This window comes from Condylura cristata, unplaced genomic scaffold (genome assembly GCF_000260355.1).
Source record: "Condylura cristata isolate star-nosed mole 26May11 unplaced genomic scaffold, ConCri1.0 scaffold00014, whole genome shotgun sequence".
NCBI lineage: Eukaryota > Metazoa > Chordata > Mammalia > Eulipotyphla > Talpidae > Condylura > Condylura cristata.
The window spans coordinates 21997518-22019122 of NW_004567115.1; the positions used below are offsets into that span (position 1 = coordinate 21997518).

Below are 21605 nucleotides of genomic sequence, written 5' to 3' on the forward strand. Positions count from 1 at the left end.
TTTTTTTTTTTTCTTCCTGGAGGAGAGAAAAGAAAGAATTTAAAATACCTATTCCCTCCTGGGCAAATGCCAGGCTAATAGGTTTGGCACAAAGTGGGGCAACTGACACCTGAAAGCTCACCACAAATTGTAGGTACCTTCTGTCAAGGAACCACAGAGAGCAGTTAGGAAGGTCCCAAATGTTGGCTACAGAAGGTGAGGCTCAGGATTCAGAATAACTAAGATAAATACTCCCATTGTCCCAAGAACCAACAACAGCTGTCCCATGTACCTTTTCCAAGTACCTCTTCATAGCATCTCTACCTGTCTCTCCTCCACATGTTCCCTCCCGTATACCTCCTCATGTGTGTCCCTTCCAGAAGTACAAGGGTGCAAGTCAGAGCCAGAAGAGCAAGCAAGCAGGAGCACATGCGTTCAGTTATCAGCCAGTCATGGCACCTAATTCATAAACCCCCTAGTACCCCGTGACCTCCATTCAGAAAGTCAGATTCATAGTATTCTAGAATTTGTAATCCTCGGTGTTTGAGATATTTTCAGAATGGAGATGGTGTTGAGTTTGTAAAAATTTTAGGTAGGGGAGGTCATTTAGATGTCATACATGAATTCAGGTGTCATACATTTCTCCTCATGGTTCTTCTAACATGCTGATAGATATGCTGAAGAAATGTAGATCTGGACTTAGTAAGATTCAGAGGCAAGACACTAGATTTGTTACATGTCAGTAAAGAATGAAGCTGTCAAGATGGAGTCGTTGAAAAAGAAAAATAAAATGGATCTAAAGACGCCCCTCCTTAGGAGTGAGGGAGAGGAATTTCAAGTCAGCAAAGAAGAAAGTATCATATACTGTGTCTTAAATTATTTCAGATTGTCAGGTCTGTCTCTGTCCGGGAATCAATAGAGAAGAGGTCCAAAGAGAACTTATTTGTATTTGTATTTATTTAAACATATATATATATAAACACCCTCTTCAACAGCTGTATGAACTAAACTTTACTATTTTGAATCAATATGGGTTTCAAGTCAAAATACATTAACCCAAAAGGTAGAGAAAGATATTAAGCCATATCACAGTTCCCTACTTATTCCAGTTTGGGACTAGTATCAGGAAGGAAAAACATAAACTGTGCTTGTCTTAGAGCTGTCCTTCAACCCAAACATTTGCTTAGAATCGGGAAATTTAAATGTGAAACCTGAAAGGTGATTACTTACTACTCCTATTATACTCGTTAACAACCTTCAGTTGTAAGAACTACAACTGATTCATGGCACAGCTGTTTTTGGAACCCAGAGTTCCTCACTTCCACTTTAGATCTATTTCTTCACTACTGTAAACAACCTTTAATGCACATCCCTGTGCCCTCCTTCCTCATTAAAACATAGACAGATGATTGACATAGAATGGATATCAGTACCTGATTCATCATGTTCTCTCATGAATCTGCTCAGTGTTTCAGTTTCCCAAGTGTATAATCCTGTAGTTATTCCATTCTGACTTCTTCATCCCTAATCATTCCTGCCATCTGTGGAAGGACCAGCCGAGCTCTTATTCTGTGCTAGTGTTAATACAAACCAAAGATAATGAGACATTTTTAGAATTCCAGGTGTCACCTCCTCCTTTATAGAGGAATATTGGAAGAAAAGAAGAAGATAAATTAGACTTGGTGTCAGGAACTTTTCTGCTTTTGTGGTTCCAGATCTTGTATTGACTTATATATATATAAATCTAGTATTTGAATAGATGGGGTCAGGAACAGTAGTCTCTCTTACCTTTGCATGGAAAATCAGAGAATGATTCTGACATCAAGGGAAGGCAGCAAACAGAACAGCATTTAACCATATAAGCAAACATCTGTGAAACAAAGGTGGTTAGGAGGCACTGATGTATATGGACTTGGCCAAGTTGAAAAGGACTCAAATACCAGAGGTTCAGTGGAGCTGTATGTTTTATCCATAAGTGTCTCTGTTCTAAATTTTGCCCAGTAATGAACTCAAATTAGTGGAATCCTATTAGGTGAACTGTTCCAAATGAGCAATAGGAAGAACATTGAAAAATGATCAGCCATTTTATATACCACTGCTAGAAAATCCTGTATTTGTTCTCATTTAAAGAACTCTTGATAAGCATTGCAATCCAATTAAACACCATACCCTCTTGTAATTTCAGAATATTCTGTTCTGTTATTGTGTCCCCTTTTTAATTCCCCTAGTATTGCCTGGCAACTCCATGTCTTGTAGATAACAGTGTTGATTACATTCTCTGCCTCCATGAAAGTCTCCCCCCTGTTGACTTCCTTCAAATTAAAAGACCAATGAAAGTCACAAATTTCAAAGGAACTGGAAAAAACAAAAATTCATTCCTGAAAAAATCTGAAGAGATTTTATGCCATTTTTTAAAATGCTGTTCAGAAAGAATTTAAATTTTAGGTTATCTTTTTGAAAAGAATTTAATAAGCACACACTTTTCTTCCAAGTCATTTTGTTTGAATCAATAGGAAAGAAATGTCTCTCCCTAAACAGTTTTCTTCTGTGTAGTTAATGAAAATCGCTGTCTACCACACACTGCAATTATGTTTCCTAAGCTTTGTATTAATAGTGGGATAGTGGAAACTGGAGCAAGATGAGTGGAGATATTATACCCAAAACCAATACATAAGTGCAATTAAGGTTGGAAACAAAATGGCCTCAGGTATTGAAAAATAGATGCATTACCTCCCCTGGGTTCTTCAATGCTGAGTCTGAGCACAGGACCTGACTACCTTTACAGACTTAATAGCTTTTGATTGGGTCTGTAAAATAATTCCTGTTGGTCCATTGGGAAAGCATGTCTCGAAGAGACAAGGACAATGGGACCACATTTGACCACAGGGAGTGAATCGTCTATTAAGTTCTGTTGAGAATAACTGTTTATATATATGTTAGCCAGCTATTTTCCATTTCTAAAGCCCCAGCGAATTTTGATAATCTGTTTACTTACAGGTCTTCTTTCTTCATAAAACGAATGTGAAATACATAGGACTAGGGAGTTCTTGGAGTAGACACAGAAACTTTTGTATTTCCAAATTGGAAGCAATAAGTCCTTTCAGTTGTTAAAGGCTGCAAACTGCCTTTGGTCTTTCTGGTAATTTGGCCCCGTCATCTAACAGTTCAAATAAGAAGAAAATGGATTGTGTGTTTTCATGCAATTTAGCTTGGGAAACCCGGTGCTAGAGTTCTTTCCTGCAAAAAGTACAATTTACTTGACATGAGTTACTGTGTTTGCACAGACATGGCTATACCTCTTAGTAATGTACACTTTGTGTTCTCTGCACAAGCCAAGGGATCTTTCATTTGTTCTGCCTCATTTCATTTGGAAATATGGGAACTCTTCTTTCTTGGTTCTTTACTCTGTTAACTTCTGGAGTTGGGAGATAATCCCTGGGAATCATGCCCCTGAGAAACAGGTGGAATCCAGTAACCTAGAAATTAAGAACTTTAGCATAACATATAAGCAGATAGGCAAGTGCATGGTGCACACACACACACAGAGAAAAATGAAACTAACAATGCACATCCTTGGCAGTGAAGATAATACAGCCTGTGGGAAGCTTAAGTTATCAATAAGCTAAACCACTTCTTTATTGTTCAATAAAAACAGGAGTTCCCTTAACAACTCCAAGGCTCTATCTTATTCTACCTTGGAGATATCGAACTCTAATGAGTGAAATAATGCTTATTCCAATGTGTTATGGGAAAAGTCTCAACTCCGGTAAACTAGTATTTTTCTTCTTAAAGAATATCATTTCAGGGATTTTGTTGTGTGTGATTTCCTTTTTAAACAACTAGAGTCACTCTCTGGGGATAAAAGGTTAATGGATTGTGTTGAGAAAAGGGAGAAGAGTGGAAATAAAAATGTATTAAATCTTTAAAGTTTATATCTAAGAACTTTTGCTATGCTGGTGATGGGGATTTGAATATAGTGTATTCCAGAAAACCATTAATTTGATGTTACCTTCAATGATTCACAAATCACCAAGGTACATTTGGGAAGCATATATTTTAGATCACATAACACAGAAATAATCAATCTCTCAAGTGTTCCATTGACAGTTTGTGGGTTTAAAACTCACTTTTATAGAAACATTCTCCCACCTCACCCCAGATTTAATCTTCTGCATCACTCTGCTTCTAAGAGAAGAATGACATATTCTTAAAAGGTTTTGAGAAAATAGTATGAATTTCTTCCATAAGCCTGTGACAGAGTATGAAGGCCCTGTCTCTAGTGTCTCATTTAATCTTTCCTGCAAAAATTTGCAGAGTATTTACACCGATTCCATCCTCAGCAGAGATAGAAAGTAGGCAATCATTTTATTATTTAGTAATTATTCTTAACACTGATCAGAGATGTGCTCTAACTCTAGATTGTTGACCAGTATGTTTGGACTTTTTGAGCCTTTTCTGTTTATACAAATTCAGAAATGTGCTGCTTTTTTTTAAGGTGGAAATTATAAGGATTGAAAATAAGATGAAGACTGTCAACTAGTTAAGGGCATGGGTGTTAGTACCAGACTGTGCAAGTTTGAAATCTGGCTCTCCCTTTTGCAAATTCTTCTGGGTATGTGCATTACATGGCTCTTATTCACTTAGTTTCCATGTGCAAAATAAGTCACTATTATATTTACCATACCATACCAGAATTTTTGTGATGGTTATAGAACCTAATACTCATGATAATTCTAAGCCAAGGCCTGATGTGTAACATTTGTCCAGTGTGAACCTTCAAAGTGATAAATAGAAAATTTCTATTTTTTTTAAATGGGGAAAATGGTGATTATACTTCAAAAGGAAATATGTGAAATTTTCCAATTGCAAGGAGATAAAAGGACTAATATAATTAATTTGGATATGCTTGTCTTTCATAGAATAACACCTTTGCCTGTGATTAACTCATTCAGTTTACATTTAGGCTTTGTGTTATTCTCAGAGCCAATGGTAGCTCTATGCATGACACAGTTCTCTAATCTCTGTTCTGGCCTCAGGGCCTGATCTGATTTTAATGATTGCAGAAATGGAGCAGCGGGGTTGAAAATCATGACTGCCTCCCACAAAGTTGTGATTATGTTGGTTGAGTGAGTCATTTCTAGGGTTCTGCCCTTTAACTATTTTGACTATGCCCATGTCTGCCTTCTAAGTTTTCCCCGCTACTAGCGTCGTCCCTAAACACTATCAAGTTAATATGGTTTCCTCTACTAGACACCTCTGTGCTGATTAATTCTAATCTCTGGTGTGGAAGAAACTGGAGAGTTTGGGTGTATTTAGAGATTTCTGTACTTAAGACTGAACTGTGGTTCTTCTGAGCAATGCTTCGAGTGGTTATTATCCAGGGAGAACTAAAGAGTATTCATTAGACATAGTACACATTCAAAGGATGATTTTTTTTTTTTTTAAATCAAGATACATGTTGCTAGGATGGAGTGGCAAAAGATATTTAGCCCTAATTAAGAATCTGCTAGGAGAATGAAATGAGTCTACCTTTTAATTATCTATATTTAATTTATTATTTTTAGTAGCACATTGGCCTGAGGATACTGAGCCCTCCCAGAAAATCGAGGCACCATCCCATGAAAATTACTTCTGAGAACTGAGTTTTGAAACTAAATATGTGTCAGATTCACGTATCTATAGTAGAGCCTTGCCCTAGAGCCCAGGCTCTATAATACATCTGTGGCACTCTCAGTACCTGCTCGCAAAGGCTGACCCTGTGGGAGGTCAGGAGCCCCTCTGGGACGTTGTGGTCTGCGTTTTTCTGGTCTCAGCAATTGGCACACTACATTGCTGGGACAGGCTGGAAAATCTCTCCCTCCATTCTATAAGCTCTTTGACGGCAGGAATCTTGATCTCCTGCTTCTTCCCAGCATCCTCGGCACCAAGCACGATGACAGGCACATGAGAGTTAGTACTTGATACAATTATGTCCCTATAGTATGTGTCCAAATTATCAAGTTAATTTGATTTTCTCTGCCAGACACTTTTGTGCTGATTAATTCTGATCCCTGGTGTGGAAGAAAACAGAATGACATCTTTGATCTATTTCCTGTGGTACAGGACCTGCAGCCAAATAATAATAGAAATAATGATAACATGATGTTAAGATGAAATAATATATGTGATGGCATTAATGAAAGTAAATGGCCATACAAATAGCATAATAAATATCAATATGATGGTAATGGTAACATTCAAAATATAGGAAGACGTCTCAGTGTTCTTGCTTATTTTCTAGGCTGGACTAGTAATAAACAAGCAGAAAGCACTCTTTTTTTGGTAAGTGGTGGACCCATTTCTAGCTGACTGGGCTGTTTTCTGTCTTCCCTGGATAGGAGAAACAGCCTCAAGCTGCATCCAGGTGTGAAAGGGGCTACTCTGTCTGGGAAAATGCTGGTCCAGTAGGGAAGACTCAAATATAAGAGACAGTCGTTTTTCATGAAGAGTTTGCTTTTTCCCTTTCCCAGAGAATTGAGTAAATTTCCATGTTGTTCACGACATGGTTTCATAGTAGTTCTTTGGAACCTTAATCCCCAGTCATGAAACATCACAATGGAAGAAATTAGGCCTGGAGCAGATCAAATACTGGGTGAAAATGGTCCAGGGAAGTGGGCACAAAGACTAGGATGAAAAATATAATTTAGCCAAACCTCATTTGCTAGTCTGGACTGCTTCTGTGTGGCTTGGGAGATGAAACATGCCTTAGAGGAGCTAGAGTTCATCTCACTCTCCTTGAATGTAGTTATATGTTTAGCAAACTGAGCATCCTACTGTATAGATGTTCTAAATGATGCAGGGACATAAAACTGTGAGGGGCGCTGAGCATCGGAGAACTGTGTCAAGTTCCTCCCCAAGTGGCCATCACCAGGTGTACTTAAGAACAGGTTGGCAACAATAGCCACAGCAGGATGCTACTGATAGGCTTTGTAGAAGTGGGGTAACGAGCAGTAGCTAAAAGGCGTTGGGACAGCTGTTAGTAGGCACTGGGCTGCAGTTGGCATGGTGCTGCACTTTAAATACTAGTCCAGGATTCTTTATTTTCTACAGAACACATTAGGATCTTAGGGCTATAACTGGAGTCCTTTTATTAAAAGTTGACCAGAAAGAAATGATTTTCCATCTGTTTCTCTCTCTGCTTCTTTGCCCCTATCTTTTAAATTTCTCTTCATTTGAACAGTGAGGCATAGGCCTTCAATTAGTTTGAACATTCTCCAACTTTTAGTCTCCCAACAGGATTAGACCTGCTAAGAGTAACTAGTGTTTTCCATCTGATAAATAAGGGGATTACAGCAATAACTGCTGTCAGCATTTTTCTCATTTAAACAAATAAAGCTGACAAATGATGAAGTCCTGTGTGCTCTGTTATGCTTAGTACATGCAGGGCAATTACTCATCGGCTGCCAACATTAGTCTATCTACAACTAAACCATCCAGCAGCCCAGAGAGCTTATTAGCATATGAGTCTCATAGTCATATTTTTATATTCCATAAGACTCCACTCCATAACAAAGGCTGATGGTTATAATTTGCACAATAATTTAAAGGGTTGGACTTTTCCAGGCTTATTAGTTATACAAGTTATCAGGTGTAATGCTACTCATATTTATGAGATGCCACCTTCTATTGCCTAGCATGTTTGCTCCCCTGTAGCACTTCCTGTGAACAAGTTAGCTGTCATCTCTTGAAAGGTACAAAGAGACGGTTGTCTCTATAATGTCGTTGCATGCAATTCCAGGGGAAATAGGCTGCAAGGAGGTTTAAATGGAACTGCCTTCCATGGATGCTTGTCATATGTATGCATATATGTATGTGTGTGTTTATATTGGACATAACTATACAGAGTAAAGATTTGAGAGTTAATATACTATTTGAAAAATGTTTTTAATCTTAATAGTTACTTCTTATGGTATAGTTTATTAGGTTTCTCCTAAAAGGGATGGTTGTAAGACTGAAGACCTCACACTGGAAGAAGGCCTAATCCAAAAAGAAATTATATTTTTAGGGAGGTTGTTATGTGACACGTGGCCTTTAAAATAAGCCTGTCACCCTGATTTTCCTGAAGGGAAATGTACTCTATGTGAAAATAGGTGGTTTATATTCATTTTGCTTCTCCAACCGCAAGAGAAACCTCTGCAAAAGACTGGCAACCAAATCATCCTAATGTTGAAATTGTTACTTCTTTCAGTGGCAGTTAGTCTGAATGAGTAATTGCAAAATTTTCTCACAATAAGTGGGGTAAAATCAGTAATGACCTTCATTGTGAAGGTGAAGGCCCACTGCTTCTGCATTCTAAAACAAGGGTACAACTGTCCATGCGGAATAGCCTTGATTCCTAGTTTCTACATCAATGCTCTTGAGATCTTATTGCCTACTCTGCAGGACTGTCTTATTGAGGACTAATTCCTAGAGAGAGCAGAGAATTGGCCTGTGGATGTGTCTTGCATGTGCAAAACAACTGGTTCACAGCCCATACCTCCAACCCCTTCTGCAGAACTCTCAGATTCTGAGTGAGTATTCTCCAGGACCTGGTACCAGAATCTGAGGAATACTCATTAGGTTCCATAGCCTGCTAGAATCATTCAAACTAGTCAGTTTAAACCCTGCTTATCCAGCCTCTCCTATCCCTTTCCGTGGTGAGCACATTAAAGATTCATACCCACATCCTTCTGCTTCCTGTTGGACCCTGTTGCTTCCCACTGAGGCCCTATGTGGCGTGCTATGCCTTCTGTTTCTATGGATTTGTGAACGTAACCACCTTCCCCACTTAATGCTTGTTGGACCCATACTTCATTAAAATAGATCTAAGGAGTCCCTAAAATACCATGGCTCTAAATTAAAGCATAGCTATTTTGGAGATTTGGAAACTCCCTGTTTAATAAACGTGATGATCCTGAACCATTTTGAGGTGATGCTTGTCTTCATTTTGAATCGCTTTGCTATTCTTCAGCAGTAAAGACAGTGGCAAAAATAGAATTGTTCTCCATTAGTGTGAACCCATTTGTGACCTTTCAAGCTTATTGAATGTTTCTTAGGTGGCCCTGACTTCCAAATGGTAAAAACAGCCTATATTAGCAGACTTATCAGGCCTGTGACTGGGGAGCTCCGGGACATGCAACTTCCTTACCTCCTGGTGTGGACTTGCTGTTCACCCTGTTCCTTTCAATATTCAAAATTGATCATCCTCCATTTGCCTCAAATCAAAGAGAAAAATATAAAACAAGCCCTATTCCCTCCAGCCTCGCCCTGTATGTTTTGTTGTTGATTAAGCCTTACTTTCTAATCCCCAGGCTGGGCCTTTCTTTCCTGTTTGCTTTCTGTGTGAACAAACCATTTTTTTTCTGTCTTACTTTACCCCACCTTCCTGTGATACGCTTCTTTTTTCTTTACCTGCCAACTCCGCCCTCTCTTTGCCCTTGTCCTCCCACTCACACTAGTTTTATTTAAGTGCAAAAGACCAAAAAAAAAAAAAAAAAAAGCAGCAACAATAATATGAACAATAAAAACCCTCCATGGCTTCTTTCCTGCTTGATGTAGGAGACAGTTTTCAACACTCATACATTCCTGTACTTTCCACAAATAGTGGGAATGTGAATTATCAACTGTCATCAAGATGCTTTTTTGTATGTGGTTCCTTCTACAAATTTAGGAAGCATAGCTCCAATTGTGCATGTGATTTAGGAGGCCATAAAATTATCTCATCGCACCCTATAAATAACACGTTATTGATTGGCTCGGAGGAAATATTTCCTCAATCTGACAAATCCTGCACCTCCATTACTGTTCTTGAAATGCTGCCACTACCCATGATATAATCAACTTCTACCTCCAGCACCAAGAGCCTCCGGCTCATTTAGATTATGTGCCCTGAAGTTCTATTGCACTTAAATGCAAAAGCGGAGTTATACATTTAATTTTACTGTAAACGTTCCAGATGTTGGTCTTATTTCCATAATTAATTATAAGTGCCTAAAATACTGAGACAGAAATGAATTGAGAAGTCCTGTGTGTTGAACTAGTTTTGGTGTAAGACAGATCTGAGTTCAGGATCCTGGCTCCCCCACTAAGGACTGTGTGATTGTGGACAAATTACCTTGCCTCTCTAAAGCCTTAGTTCTCTCCTCTGCAGAGTTGGAGTTGCAGTGGCATCCACTGCATCAGTCTGTTGTGGAAAGGTAATAAGCGACTAGGTTAAAGACTTAGCGTGATGTGGGCACTTAAGTGGAATTCAGTAAGCATCGTTCCTCTTGTTCCCATGCTGCCTCTCTCAGCAAATGTATATTGGATGGGGAAAGTGCATTGACTGTTATGTGCTACCCAGCTTGTGATACTTGAACTGAAATGGCTAGTGAGAGGTTTCCCTCTCATCCTTGACACTCTGTGCAAAGCGACTATTCAGAGTTTTGGAAGAAATTCACACTCCCTAGTAAGTATACAGGGCACTTTGTCTAACCATCCAGAGCATGAGTGATGAGGAAGGAGGATAACGTGTTAAAAGGTCAACATCTTAGCTTCTGTCCCATTTTGCAGATGTAGCCTTAGATGCTCTCTCTATAAAAGTACTTTTTATTTACCTCTTTCTGCCATTGCTACCGAGGCCCTCTTGGATTTGCCTTTTTAGGTCTCCTGAACAAACTTAATTCAGTGAGCCTGCAGCAGTTTTGTTTTCTGAGCCTTTGCCCATCCTTGAATGCTCACATATTTGCTTTCTCCCTCTATCTTCCAGAGGTAGGGCATTAAAGCCACCTGCAACTCTGTCTCCAAGGTTGGTATGTTGAGGCGTCTTTAGAATCCCAGCATTAATTTGGTGCCTCATTCCTTGTAGTCAGTCTTACTTGGGGAAGGCAAAGAAAAAACACCATGTCAAGATATTATGAGAACTATTGTCTTAACGCTGCCTTGGTTGGTAATACCTTACACTTGTTCTTTCCAGCCTCCTCAGCTGTTGGGATTTAATTAGCAGCAATATATTATTGTCAAAGTAATTAAAATATTGCCTTGATTAAAAACAGAATTGTTTAATTAACACGAAAAGGTTTGGCTAGCCTTAACTCTCTGTCTGAGACATGCAACGGCCTCAGAGGACTTGCTCTCTCTTTTCCTCTCAGGCTTGAAGGTTCGGGAGGTGTTTATCAACGTCACCAGGCAGCAGGTGGAGGACTTCCATGGGCCAGAGGACTACTGGTGCCAGTGTGTGGCGTGGAGCCACCTGGGGACCTCCAAGAGCAGGAAGGCTTCCGTGCGCATAGCCTGTGAGTACATTCCGGGTGACCTTGTCCTGTAGGAACACAGACAAGATTTACAGAGAGCTGGACAGGGGCTATGGACACACCAGATGGCTTCTGCAGAATGTTGATTTAGAGGACAGCAAGAAATCACTAGAGCTGGCTCTACCTCTACTAAATTTATTCTTTTAAAATTGTATTTTAAATGTTTGATAATTTCCTCTGGAGTACAATCAGCAAATCAGTTTAGAGAAGAGATTCTGCCTAGATTGTGAGAGTGCAGGTGTCTCAACAATGCCAAGAAAAACTGCTCCTGAGAGGAAGAAACCACACAAATGGATCCTGCTGTTCATCATCAATGACAGAGTTCAAGGGGCATTGATGGGAAAAGTTGAGCAATGACTGTTTACTGCACTTTCCAGCAAATCTGCAAAAATAAGACATTAAAGGCATTAAGGGGTTTTTATAGGCTACCTTTTAAAACTCTTTCCTCCAAACCTTAAAACATGGAAATGGGTTTTAAAGCTGCATTTGTTTGACCCATGTAAGACACTGAAAAAAAAAAAATATATATATATATATACACACTTGAAAAGGGGAAAAAAAAAAAGATTGCTTTTCAGATGAGTCCAAGGATTTCTTTATCATATTTTGCCTTCAATTTTTTTTTTATAATCTCAAGCGTGTTTATAAACACAAAAACTTCTCTCTCCTTTAAATGTCTTCTTCCCAATCCCCTCCCCTGAGCCTACCCCAAAGGGTCACTATAAAACCTTTGTGTGTCCAGGAATGTATAAACCCCTTCAGAAGGAAATTGAGAGCTGGAGGGCAGAGATGGTTATTGTTGTTTTATTCAAATGCTGCCTTTTGAGAGTGCCATAAAGAATACGGGACAAGAGGGATTTATTTGAGGACTGCAGGAATTCTTCATAGCAGATGTCGATGGGTTAGGGATTAGGAATAGGAGCGAATTGCTATCTGCAGGGACATTTATGTTTCTTAGGAAATGAAATCTTCCTTTCAAAATATGCATCTCACCTTCACGATACTGGGGATCTGGGAGGTCTTTTCCTGGGTGTTACCAGGCCTAGTAGGCCAAGGAGAAGAGGCCAGATGATATGGTGTGTTTTTGATGTAAGAGCCATGGGAACCATTTTTCCTACAGCTATTGAGTTAGTTAATTGTAGCCAACAAATTATTTGTCTTTATAGCACCAAGTCACTTGAGAGAGCGATTTGTTTGTCTTTATTCTCCCTTAACACATCCAGCTCTGTTCTTCCTGCATGTCTCGGACAGGCTGGCCTCCTGGGTATTTGAACCTCTGAGTTAGGCCAAAGCTGATTGTTCTCTCTGCTGTAGCTAAAGAAAAGACAAGCAAGACAGCAAGGACATTCAAAACATGTCCTTCAATTTCTTTCTTCTCAAGGTGGCTTTTCCTTTTCCTCTACTTCCTTTACTTTTCTGAAACTGCATGTAAACAGCATTTTCCTGGTCTGTTCACCTAAGTCTCAGCAACCGCCATACTTCTCTCATAATTACTGATTATCACTTGCCTGATAGAAAATCCTAGGGTTTTCTCCTTGCATGCAACATTTGGCAAAGAGTGGTTCAAACTACCCATCCTTTTTAGTTTTCTATGATCACTGGTCATGCCCACTTCTTTTCTCTCCCTTCTAAGCACTTCTGTGCCACTCCCCTCTGGTTTCTCTGCCTTGGCTTCACACATATGTCCCCTGACACCTGTTGGCTTTCCGTCCTACTCCTGTTTAGTTTAGTGATGTGTCTGTTTGTTAATGACTTTGGTGAGAAGAGGATCTACTTCATAGAACTATTGCAAGAAGTAGAGATATTGATAACTTGGGCATTGATAGTCTTTAAAAAGTGTAAATGGCACAGAGTTAACTCTCATCAATCATGAGCTATCACCTTATGCCACATTTGATGCCCCACAGAACCAGCATCATTTACCAAGTGTGTTCGTACCTGTTGGACCTAACTGAGCTGAACTAAAACTGTAATGCCTTAATTATTTTTCTGTAGATTCTAGAGCTCTTTAGAAATCCATTCCAGGCTAGTCTGAATTCTCTAACTCCTCCAGTCACAATAGGATCAAAAAAAGTTAAAGATGAAAAAATATTTCTCTTCCTACCTTAATAGAGTCATAAAATACTTTTGTGGTAACTATCTTACTGATATCTTCAGAGATAAAAATAATTTTGTCATTTCTGTATAGATTATGCATATATGAATAGTATAAATGCATAATTTTTAAGAAAACCCCATGATAGCATTAAATCCTATATTGTGTAATGAATATAATCTCTGCTAATATTTATAAAATATTTTAAATTTCTTCCTACGTAGCAAATGATAATGCATATTTTAATTCATTTAAAATTATTTGTGTACATCAAGACACAATTTGCCATTAAATATTACATTTGACTTGGGGACCAGTGTACATTAAAATGTAAATTGGAATTTAACTATGTTTAATGGCATTGAAAATGGGGGGAAGATTGCCTTTAGGACCTTGTGTGGAATTCTTTTGATTTGCTTGTAGCGGCCCTTTCCCCCGCCTTTTTTAAAAATAACTTTCATGTTTTGTTGAAATAAGAGATTTCTGGCTGCTATTTGCAAATGCTTCCCAGCAAATAACACATTTCACATGAGGATAGTCTTTTATTCCCAATAAATGGAAACCCAAATTGGATATAATTGTCGCCATGTTTCTTCATTTTAAGACTGGTTTTGGAAGAACTCAAGACATCTTAATGTGCTAAATAAGAATTTTGATAGATGAATGTAGTTTATGAATCTGATGACAATTGTCTTGAGGGGATTTTGCAAAATTAGTATCATTTATATATTAGTCATAACATTATTGTAATTCAACATCATAGCTCCTTATGATTCCTCCATTTAAGCAATGGTCCATTAAGATTTCAAATATTTCAAAGCTGCATTAGACAAAACCTTTCTGGCAGCTGGGCCATTCAGCTGAAGGGGAGATAGTGATTGGTACCCTGCTATCATCAGATTAGCTGATCTCTACAAAAACACCAGAAAAATTGGCTGGCATGATATCATTTAGAGATACTCCATTTTAAAGGGAAACAATATAAATATAATTATTTAATTATTGATGAACTCCATATTTTCATGGAAATAGACCCATTTAGAATGGTAGTTAAATATGTGGGTTTCCTGGGTTCTGTCAAAGCTTGTTAGATCAGAGCTTGGAAGATACCTAGGGAAGTAATGTTTGTGTGAAGTTATCTGGGTATTTTTACAATCAGAGAACTTTGGAGTATCTTGCTCAGAAACAATGTTTTTTTAAGATTAATCTGCCTGTAAATCAACTGAGATCCTATTTAAATGCAGGTTATTCAATTAAAGTAATTTATTAGACCAATCCATGATCTGAAATTCTATATACCCACTATATATGGTTCCTAGATAATGGTGTTGTTTCCATTGGCCTGTGGACCATACCTTTAATAACAAGACCCTAGGTATAAATTTTATGAAGCACTAGTTGAGATATGTTGACTTAACCCATTCATCCACACTCATCACCTAACAGGTTAATAAGGTGATATTCAGAAAAAATTATGTGACCTGGCTGGTGGTAAATAGGGAACCAGACTTAAATCCTTTTATCTCTTCCCTCAGTGTTCTTGCTGCTAAACCAGATTAACTCCTGCTAGGTGGGAGTTTTGAAAGCCATCATAGGAAAAGCAGCTCATGTGCATCAGAGTGTTACTTTGAAGAAAGTGATTACTTTCTGTTTCCATATCACATCCCTCTTCATGGTCAAATTATTGCATAGATGCACTGTGTGTATCATGCATAATATTGATAGAATTTAGCATATACATATGCATATGTACTTAAGGTATATATGCACATATACACATATACATATTTTATATCTCATATTTAAATTCAGTACACATTTGCTATCTTAATGGCCAAAATACAATATGGGTCCTGTTTTAGGAGGGCAAGTGCCTATCATTTTGAACTGTTATATTTTCCATAATCATTCCACACTGGGTAAAAGAGGCGTTGACTACTCACTCAAACTGCCTGCCACTGGAAATCACCGAGCCCCCATTCCAAAAGTGATGCTATAGAAGTAAAAATCAACAAAGCCAACCCATAACTAACTACCCCCCACGCCCACTCCTTGGCAAAAGTCCATCTCTAGGGAGTGATTCCCTCAGGCTTCTCTTTTTTCTGATTCAGTCAAGCTGGAGGTAGATGGCCACTGTTGGACATCTGTTACTTGTGTTGCTGGACAGTTGTCAAAAGTAGAAATATTCAATTATTCATAGTTGTTTATTGTCCTGGGTGAACATTTGGCTGCTTTATCATTGCTTTTCTTTCCCATTTTTCTCCCACTTCTTCATCTGCTTACACAATATTTAGCCTATGTCCTTAACCCTTACTTGGTCAAGTCTTACTTGGTCGCTTGGGCCTTTGCTCCACTATGGGAGTTGGGTTAGGGGGAGCAGGGAAAACAGATGCCTATGATAGTCATGTGGCTCATTGGCCACTTGGACTAAGACACAGTTGAAAGTTGCTATATTTAAAAAAAAAAACAGATCTATGAAATATGGTATACCCTGAATATGATTTTAATATACTGCTTATTTGAGACATGATTAAAAATATCCATGCAGTTCTGCCAATAATAACTAGAGAATCTCATTTAAAGCTATGTCACTCCTAACATAATTGTACAGACCTATTGTAAAAATGTTGTTTTCTTTTTTTAATTGAGAAGTTGGTGACATATTTTAAAAATCTATAAAAGGGAACTATTCAAGTATATCTCTGTTATGAAACTCTGCTTCATGGCTTTGATAAGTAATTTCACCTGTTAAAAACTGGTAGCCACCTCCTGGCCATCAAATTAGATATAAAATTAAGTAAAGTACCTGCCTGGTACTCAAATTCAGCCTGACCCTACATTTCCAGGTTTTCTCACATCATGCCCAACTGAGTGTGCTGAGTCCCACCTAAAAACCTAGCTCACTTTCTAGCAATGGGACTCCTTTCCACTTCCTTAGTGGGCCCAGCCCCCTCGCCAGCCCCCCTCCCACACCCCTGTACAATAGACCATCTTGTGTACAGTCTCCTTTAAGAAACCTACTCTGGCAATCCTTTCATGCTAATGATTCATGAGCCCTGGAAAAGACAAATCCCCCAACATCTCCAATGTCAAAATGAATAAAATTTAAAAGTTCACTTTTGAATTTTCATGTAATTTACTAATACAATAGTTAGTACTTCCCTCTGGTACATGCTATCATTTGTTCAGATTGGTAGATATTTTGAAGTTTCATTTCCCTTAGGAGATAGCATTCTGCTTTAAGTGTCAGCTGCATTATACTCGTTATATTGACCTGTGAGCCTTCATCGAGCTTTATATATTCCCTTTGTTTGGGTTTGAGAAGCAATACACCTATGAGCTATAGTTCCTTGCAAGGGCATTTTCTGGCTGTGTGATATGACTGCCATGGGGCTTCTGTGGCATCAGGCTTCTTAGAGAATTCAGAGCTCACAACGAGTTCATTATGAAGACCATTTTGTCCTCTGTGGCTTGTGCACAGCTCCTAAATTACCTTCATTGTAATAAAGAAGAGGTCAGATGGAAATTGGAGTAGTTGTCACTACAATCATACAACTCTGTGGTGTGTTGTGTGCAACTGTGAAAGACCCTGAAGGGGCCAGCTCTACCTATACTGTTTTCCTTCCTCTCTATTCAAAAGGTGGAAATTATTCTCAGGCCATGGAAAATATGTTGAGACCAAGACTCAGCATGGAGTAGAAACCACACAAAAGTTTGAAACTCTCTTTGTCCTTTCTCTGGAAGAATGTGGCCAAAGTCTAGAGGAAATCTTGTTCTGCTCTACCAAATATGGATATTCCTTTAGACAGATAAGAATATGTATAAATATAACTTAAGCACATGAGTCCCTGGGCCTCCAGTGGAAGCTGTGCCCTGCCTAGGGTATCTAGCCAAGGAAGGGTGTGTATGTGGTACTGCAGCCAGCACTGTGGCAGTGATGTACACTTGGAGCCTGGTTACCACTACCTGAACAAAAGTCCTAGTTTAGCTTGGCTATTTTTTAGTCAAACCATATGCTTAATGATGCCCACTGGATACAGAATTGCCCCCAAAGGTTTGTGGCAGCAGGCCAGGGTATAAAACTTGTAGGACACGGTGCAAAATGAAAACATGGGTTTCCTTCTTGAGAAATGTAGAGTTAGAAGTCATCAATATTAAACTTAAAGTCAAGCCTGGGGCCCTATACTTGGTCCCATGCCCACAAAGGTAGCCATGTGGTGGGCAAGATGGTTCATACATGTAATGTTTGTATGAAAAGGGAATAATTGACTTAGAAAGGCTAGGGATTCATTCCTGCAGACTCGTCTTATAATTAGGGACAGATTTATCCAAATCTGGATAATTGTTTTGCTCCAAAGTCACAGTCAGCATCGCTGAAGTTAAGTCTTAAGATGGCATACTTGGGTCAAGCTGACAACCTGAAACGCCCAATGATGGAAATTTCTAGAAAAATTCTATAAGCTGCACAAGCAAGGAAGAAAGTATGTCTGATGGGGTTCATACCTCCAAGAAATTACTTATTAGGTGAGTAGTTAAGGTGTGTACTGGAAGGGCTTCCTCAGTATTTTTGTAGTTATTTTGATGTAATTTTAGACCTTTAGAAAAGGTGCAAAACAGTGCAAAGAATTCCCTTTTGACATTTACTGAGACTCTTCTAATGATAGCATTTTACCACATTGATTTGGCATTGTCTGTTTGCTTCTGGAGGTATTTATAGAGAGACAATTGAGGTTTGTTATCTTAGATGCTTAATTTGCAGATGTGATTCCCTCTTTCCCAAGATACGTTGAAGTATGTTTTTTAAATAGATATTTTCTGACATAATCTGAGTATAATTATAGACATTCATATTAATATAGTACTATTATTTAATAGAAATCTTATTGATATTGTTATCAACTCTTTATTAGTGCCCTTTATAACAATGGCAACAAAAAATCCTAGATTATGGATTAATTCAACTGTGAGGTCTTTTTAATCTCCTTTTTAACTTGGGTAGTTCTCAGTCTGTCTTTGTGGTTCATGATATTGAGTTTTTGAAGTGTGATGGTCAGCCGTTTTGTGTAATGTTCCCTGATTTAAAAATGTGAAAAGGAAACAGTATCCACCTATAATGGTTTCCCACTGGCCAAGTCTGGGGCCAAAGAAATAATTGTCTGGTACCAAAAGAAATAATTGTATATGATTATAAATCATTACACAAGATTCTACCCAAAATTTGTAATTGAATTAATGAATATATTAATAAATGGAGAGCAAAGAACTCTTCCTTAGAGTAAAATACATGAATGGATGTAAAAGGAGTGACAGATGATAAAGAATGATTTTCCATTTATAAACGGACTAGTATTGTGGATGCTAAAACTGTAGTGGTTGAAAGATTCAGGAGTAACAAGATGTTTACATCACCCAAGGTATCTCTCCCCCAGATAACTTGTTTATGACAAGGGGGAATTACTGACTTTGCAATGGAAAATCCTATCTTTTACCATCTTTCTCTAGTGCTTTGGAGTTGAGTCACAAGCAATGGACCAATCAACAATATATGTCCCCTAATGAGGTGGACTGAAGAGATAGCATCACATCAATATGTCTTCCATAAATACCCCATCTATATTTAAACATTAGAAAACATTAAGCAAACCTAAATTGAGGAAAACTTTATATATCATATCATTTTTAGCTCACATGTCTCAAAATGTCAACCATGTGTGGAACATTGCCAGTACATTCTGGAAATATAAGAGACAGAAAATAGATGTGGTACATCTGCCTGGAAGTATCAATTATATTCTCTGTATAGGTTAGTCAAAAATGAACATGAATACAATATGGAACAGTACAAATTTTTCTTGAACTGTGAAGATGTAGTTTGAAACTTCAAAGCCAATTTGTAAATGATGCATCTTTTTAGATTCCACCAATACATAGTTGAGGAAGTGGAAGTATGTTCTGCCAGTCTAAGGACCCTTTTGTAAGAATTATGAGGGATGTGGAACCATGAGAGGTTGTGATTCAATAAACACAATAGACTGAATTATATGAATGGATATAAATTGAGCTATAGTTCCTTAACATGTGCATAACTGGCTATAACAGCTTTCTAGGTGGGAACTACTGGGTACAAGTGCTTAATTTTGCAACATATCCTTCTTGGATGATGAAAAAAAATCCCAAATAATATTTCTTTAAGATAGCTATTTTTAACCATTATTTTACCATTAAGATTTGTGAAATATAGCTACTATCTTTTCAAGAAATCATGGATTAATTCAGCCTACCATTCAGATAATGAAATAAGTAAAGATGTCCTGGAATATGATCATTTCTATAGAAACTTCACTGACAGTTTGTTCAGAAAGAGGATAGATTTCATCTTTTATTCTCCATCTAAGGAACTGTATGGATAATACGCTCAATAAGCAAAAACCAAAAGACTTTGTTAACCTTTGAGTATTCTCAGTATTGTGATATTGTTCTCAAATTAGCTTTGTATCTGTCTATCAGAACTAAGGGTAAGTGAGGACACCATTATACACTCTAGAAATGTAAGTGGCAAAGGAATTCTAAGTGTGCAAGTGTTATCCATCTATGAATAAGTATTGACCATATTCTATGTAACACATGACACCCTTTCATTTGAAGAGTTTATACTCTTATTGAGGGGGTCTACTTACCAGTAAGACTTAGAGTGGAAAATGGCTAGTGCTAAGCATAATGAGCTTTAGAAGCATAAGAGAAAATAATGTGATAATCCTTGAGGTCTAAGATAAGTTTTCTGAGTCAATAGCTGAGCTAATTCTTATGGAAGAAGAAGGCTAACACTTTAAAAAGCAAGGTTAAAGAAAAAGCTTGAGTGAAAAGAGAACAATGCGACAATAAGGAACTATGTGGTAAAACAATGGGGTGGATCTCACAAGGAGCAGGAGAGCAGACTCTGTGATGTGTTCAGTCCTTAATAGGAATTTATGTTCACCCAGAAAGTGGTTTGGAGAGCCAGTGAAGTGTTCTAAGTGAGGCAATGAGGTGCTCATGTTTTTGAAACCACCTTCTGATTCATCACAGTCAATGAGATTATGGGGAGTAATACTCAAGGAATCTGTGGCTGCTGATGAAGCCTGAAATTTTGCAGGAATGGTGTAGCTTAAAGAGGAAGAGGCAAAGTTGAGGTTCCAGTAATGTGAAAACAACAAGAGTAGTGACTACTTGGATCAGAGTGGGGGGGGTGGGTTAGTAGGAGAAGAGGTTAGGGATTTCTCCAGGTTTGTGACTTTCTGGGTGACTAGCTTAAATGTCTGAATTGATGGTGATTCCATTAAGTTCAATTAAGAATAATGTAGAAGAAACTAGTGTGGACAATGAGATGTTGAGTTCAGTTTAATTGATGCTATGTGTAACTACCCCTGAAATAGTCAATGAAATGTTTTCATCATGTTTTTGAGCCTGAAGTCCAGAAATCAACATTAAACATGCAGAATTGAGAATCATTGGTAATTTGATGGTTGGACTAGTAGATCTCTACAGATATAAAATGGATTTCTTTTTACAAAGAAATGCATTTTTATGAAGGAATAAATAGGCAGTTGTGGCAATGTGATTTGAAGATTAGGGTGAGATGTAAGACGGATCAGTTAGATTTGATAACCTGAGGATAGTGCCATGAGAGAGGGCAGTGAGATATTATAGTGGATGCTGTAATTAATAAGTCATGAAAATCGAAATGGTATGGATAATCCTTTCCAAAAATTTGGTTAACTCAACAAATGCCAGAGCAATAGCTCAAGTTAACTATTTGAAGAATTGATAGTGATTTTATACAAGCTTGAAAATGAGATGGACTACTATTTTAAGAATGGATGATGAAGGAATAGAAACAGAAGAGAGTGAAGGAAAGATAAAAAGAGGTGGTTTGGGCTCTAGACTCAATTTGCTAGCTTTGCTTTCCTTGATAGGGTTAACCAAGACTTGTGTAGGACAATTACATGGGGAGCTCTAAATGACGAAGATAAAAATGCACCTTCCTCATGACCAGTGGAAAAACTGGGGTTCCATAGATACCATGGCTGAGAAAGGCTTTGTGACTGCTGTTTTCTGCAATGCCTTCTTCCTGCTAAGCATAATTTGGTGTAGTTTCCTTACATTCACTCCACATTTAAATATTGTGAGTCTCTATCTTGAAATATCTTCTTTCCCTAATGTACAGTCCACCTCTGGCACAAACT

The 21605-nt window shown here is 38.1% G+C and overlaps 1 protein-coding gene across 1 annotated transcript in view; it reads left to right on the forward strand.

Moving 5' to 3' along the window:
* UNC5D (unc-5 homolog D (C. elegans)) overlaps positions 1-21605 on the forward strand; it is a 248729-nt gene that overhangs the window by 48692 nt on the left and 178432 nt on the right. The window contains exon 5 of the mRNA XM_012724776.1: positions 11127-11270. Coding sequence (XP_012580230.1) covers positions 11127-11270 — 144 coding nt within the window. The remainder of the gene's footprint in view (positions 1-11126; positions 11271-21605) is intronic.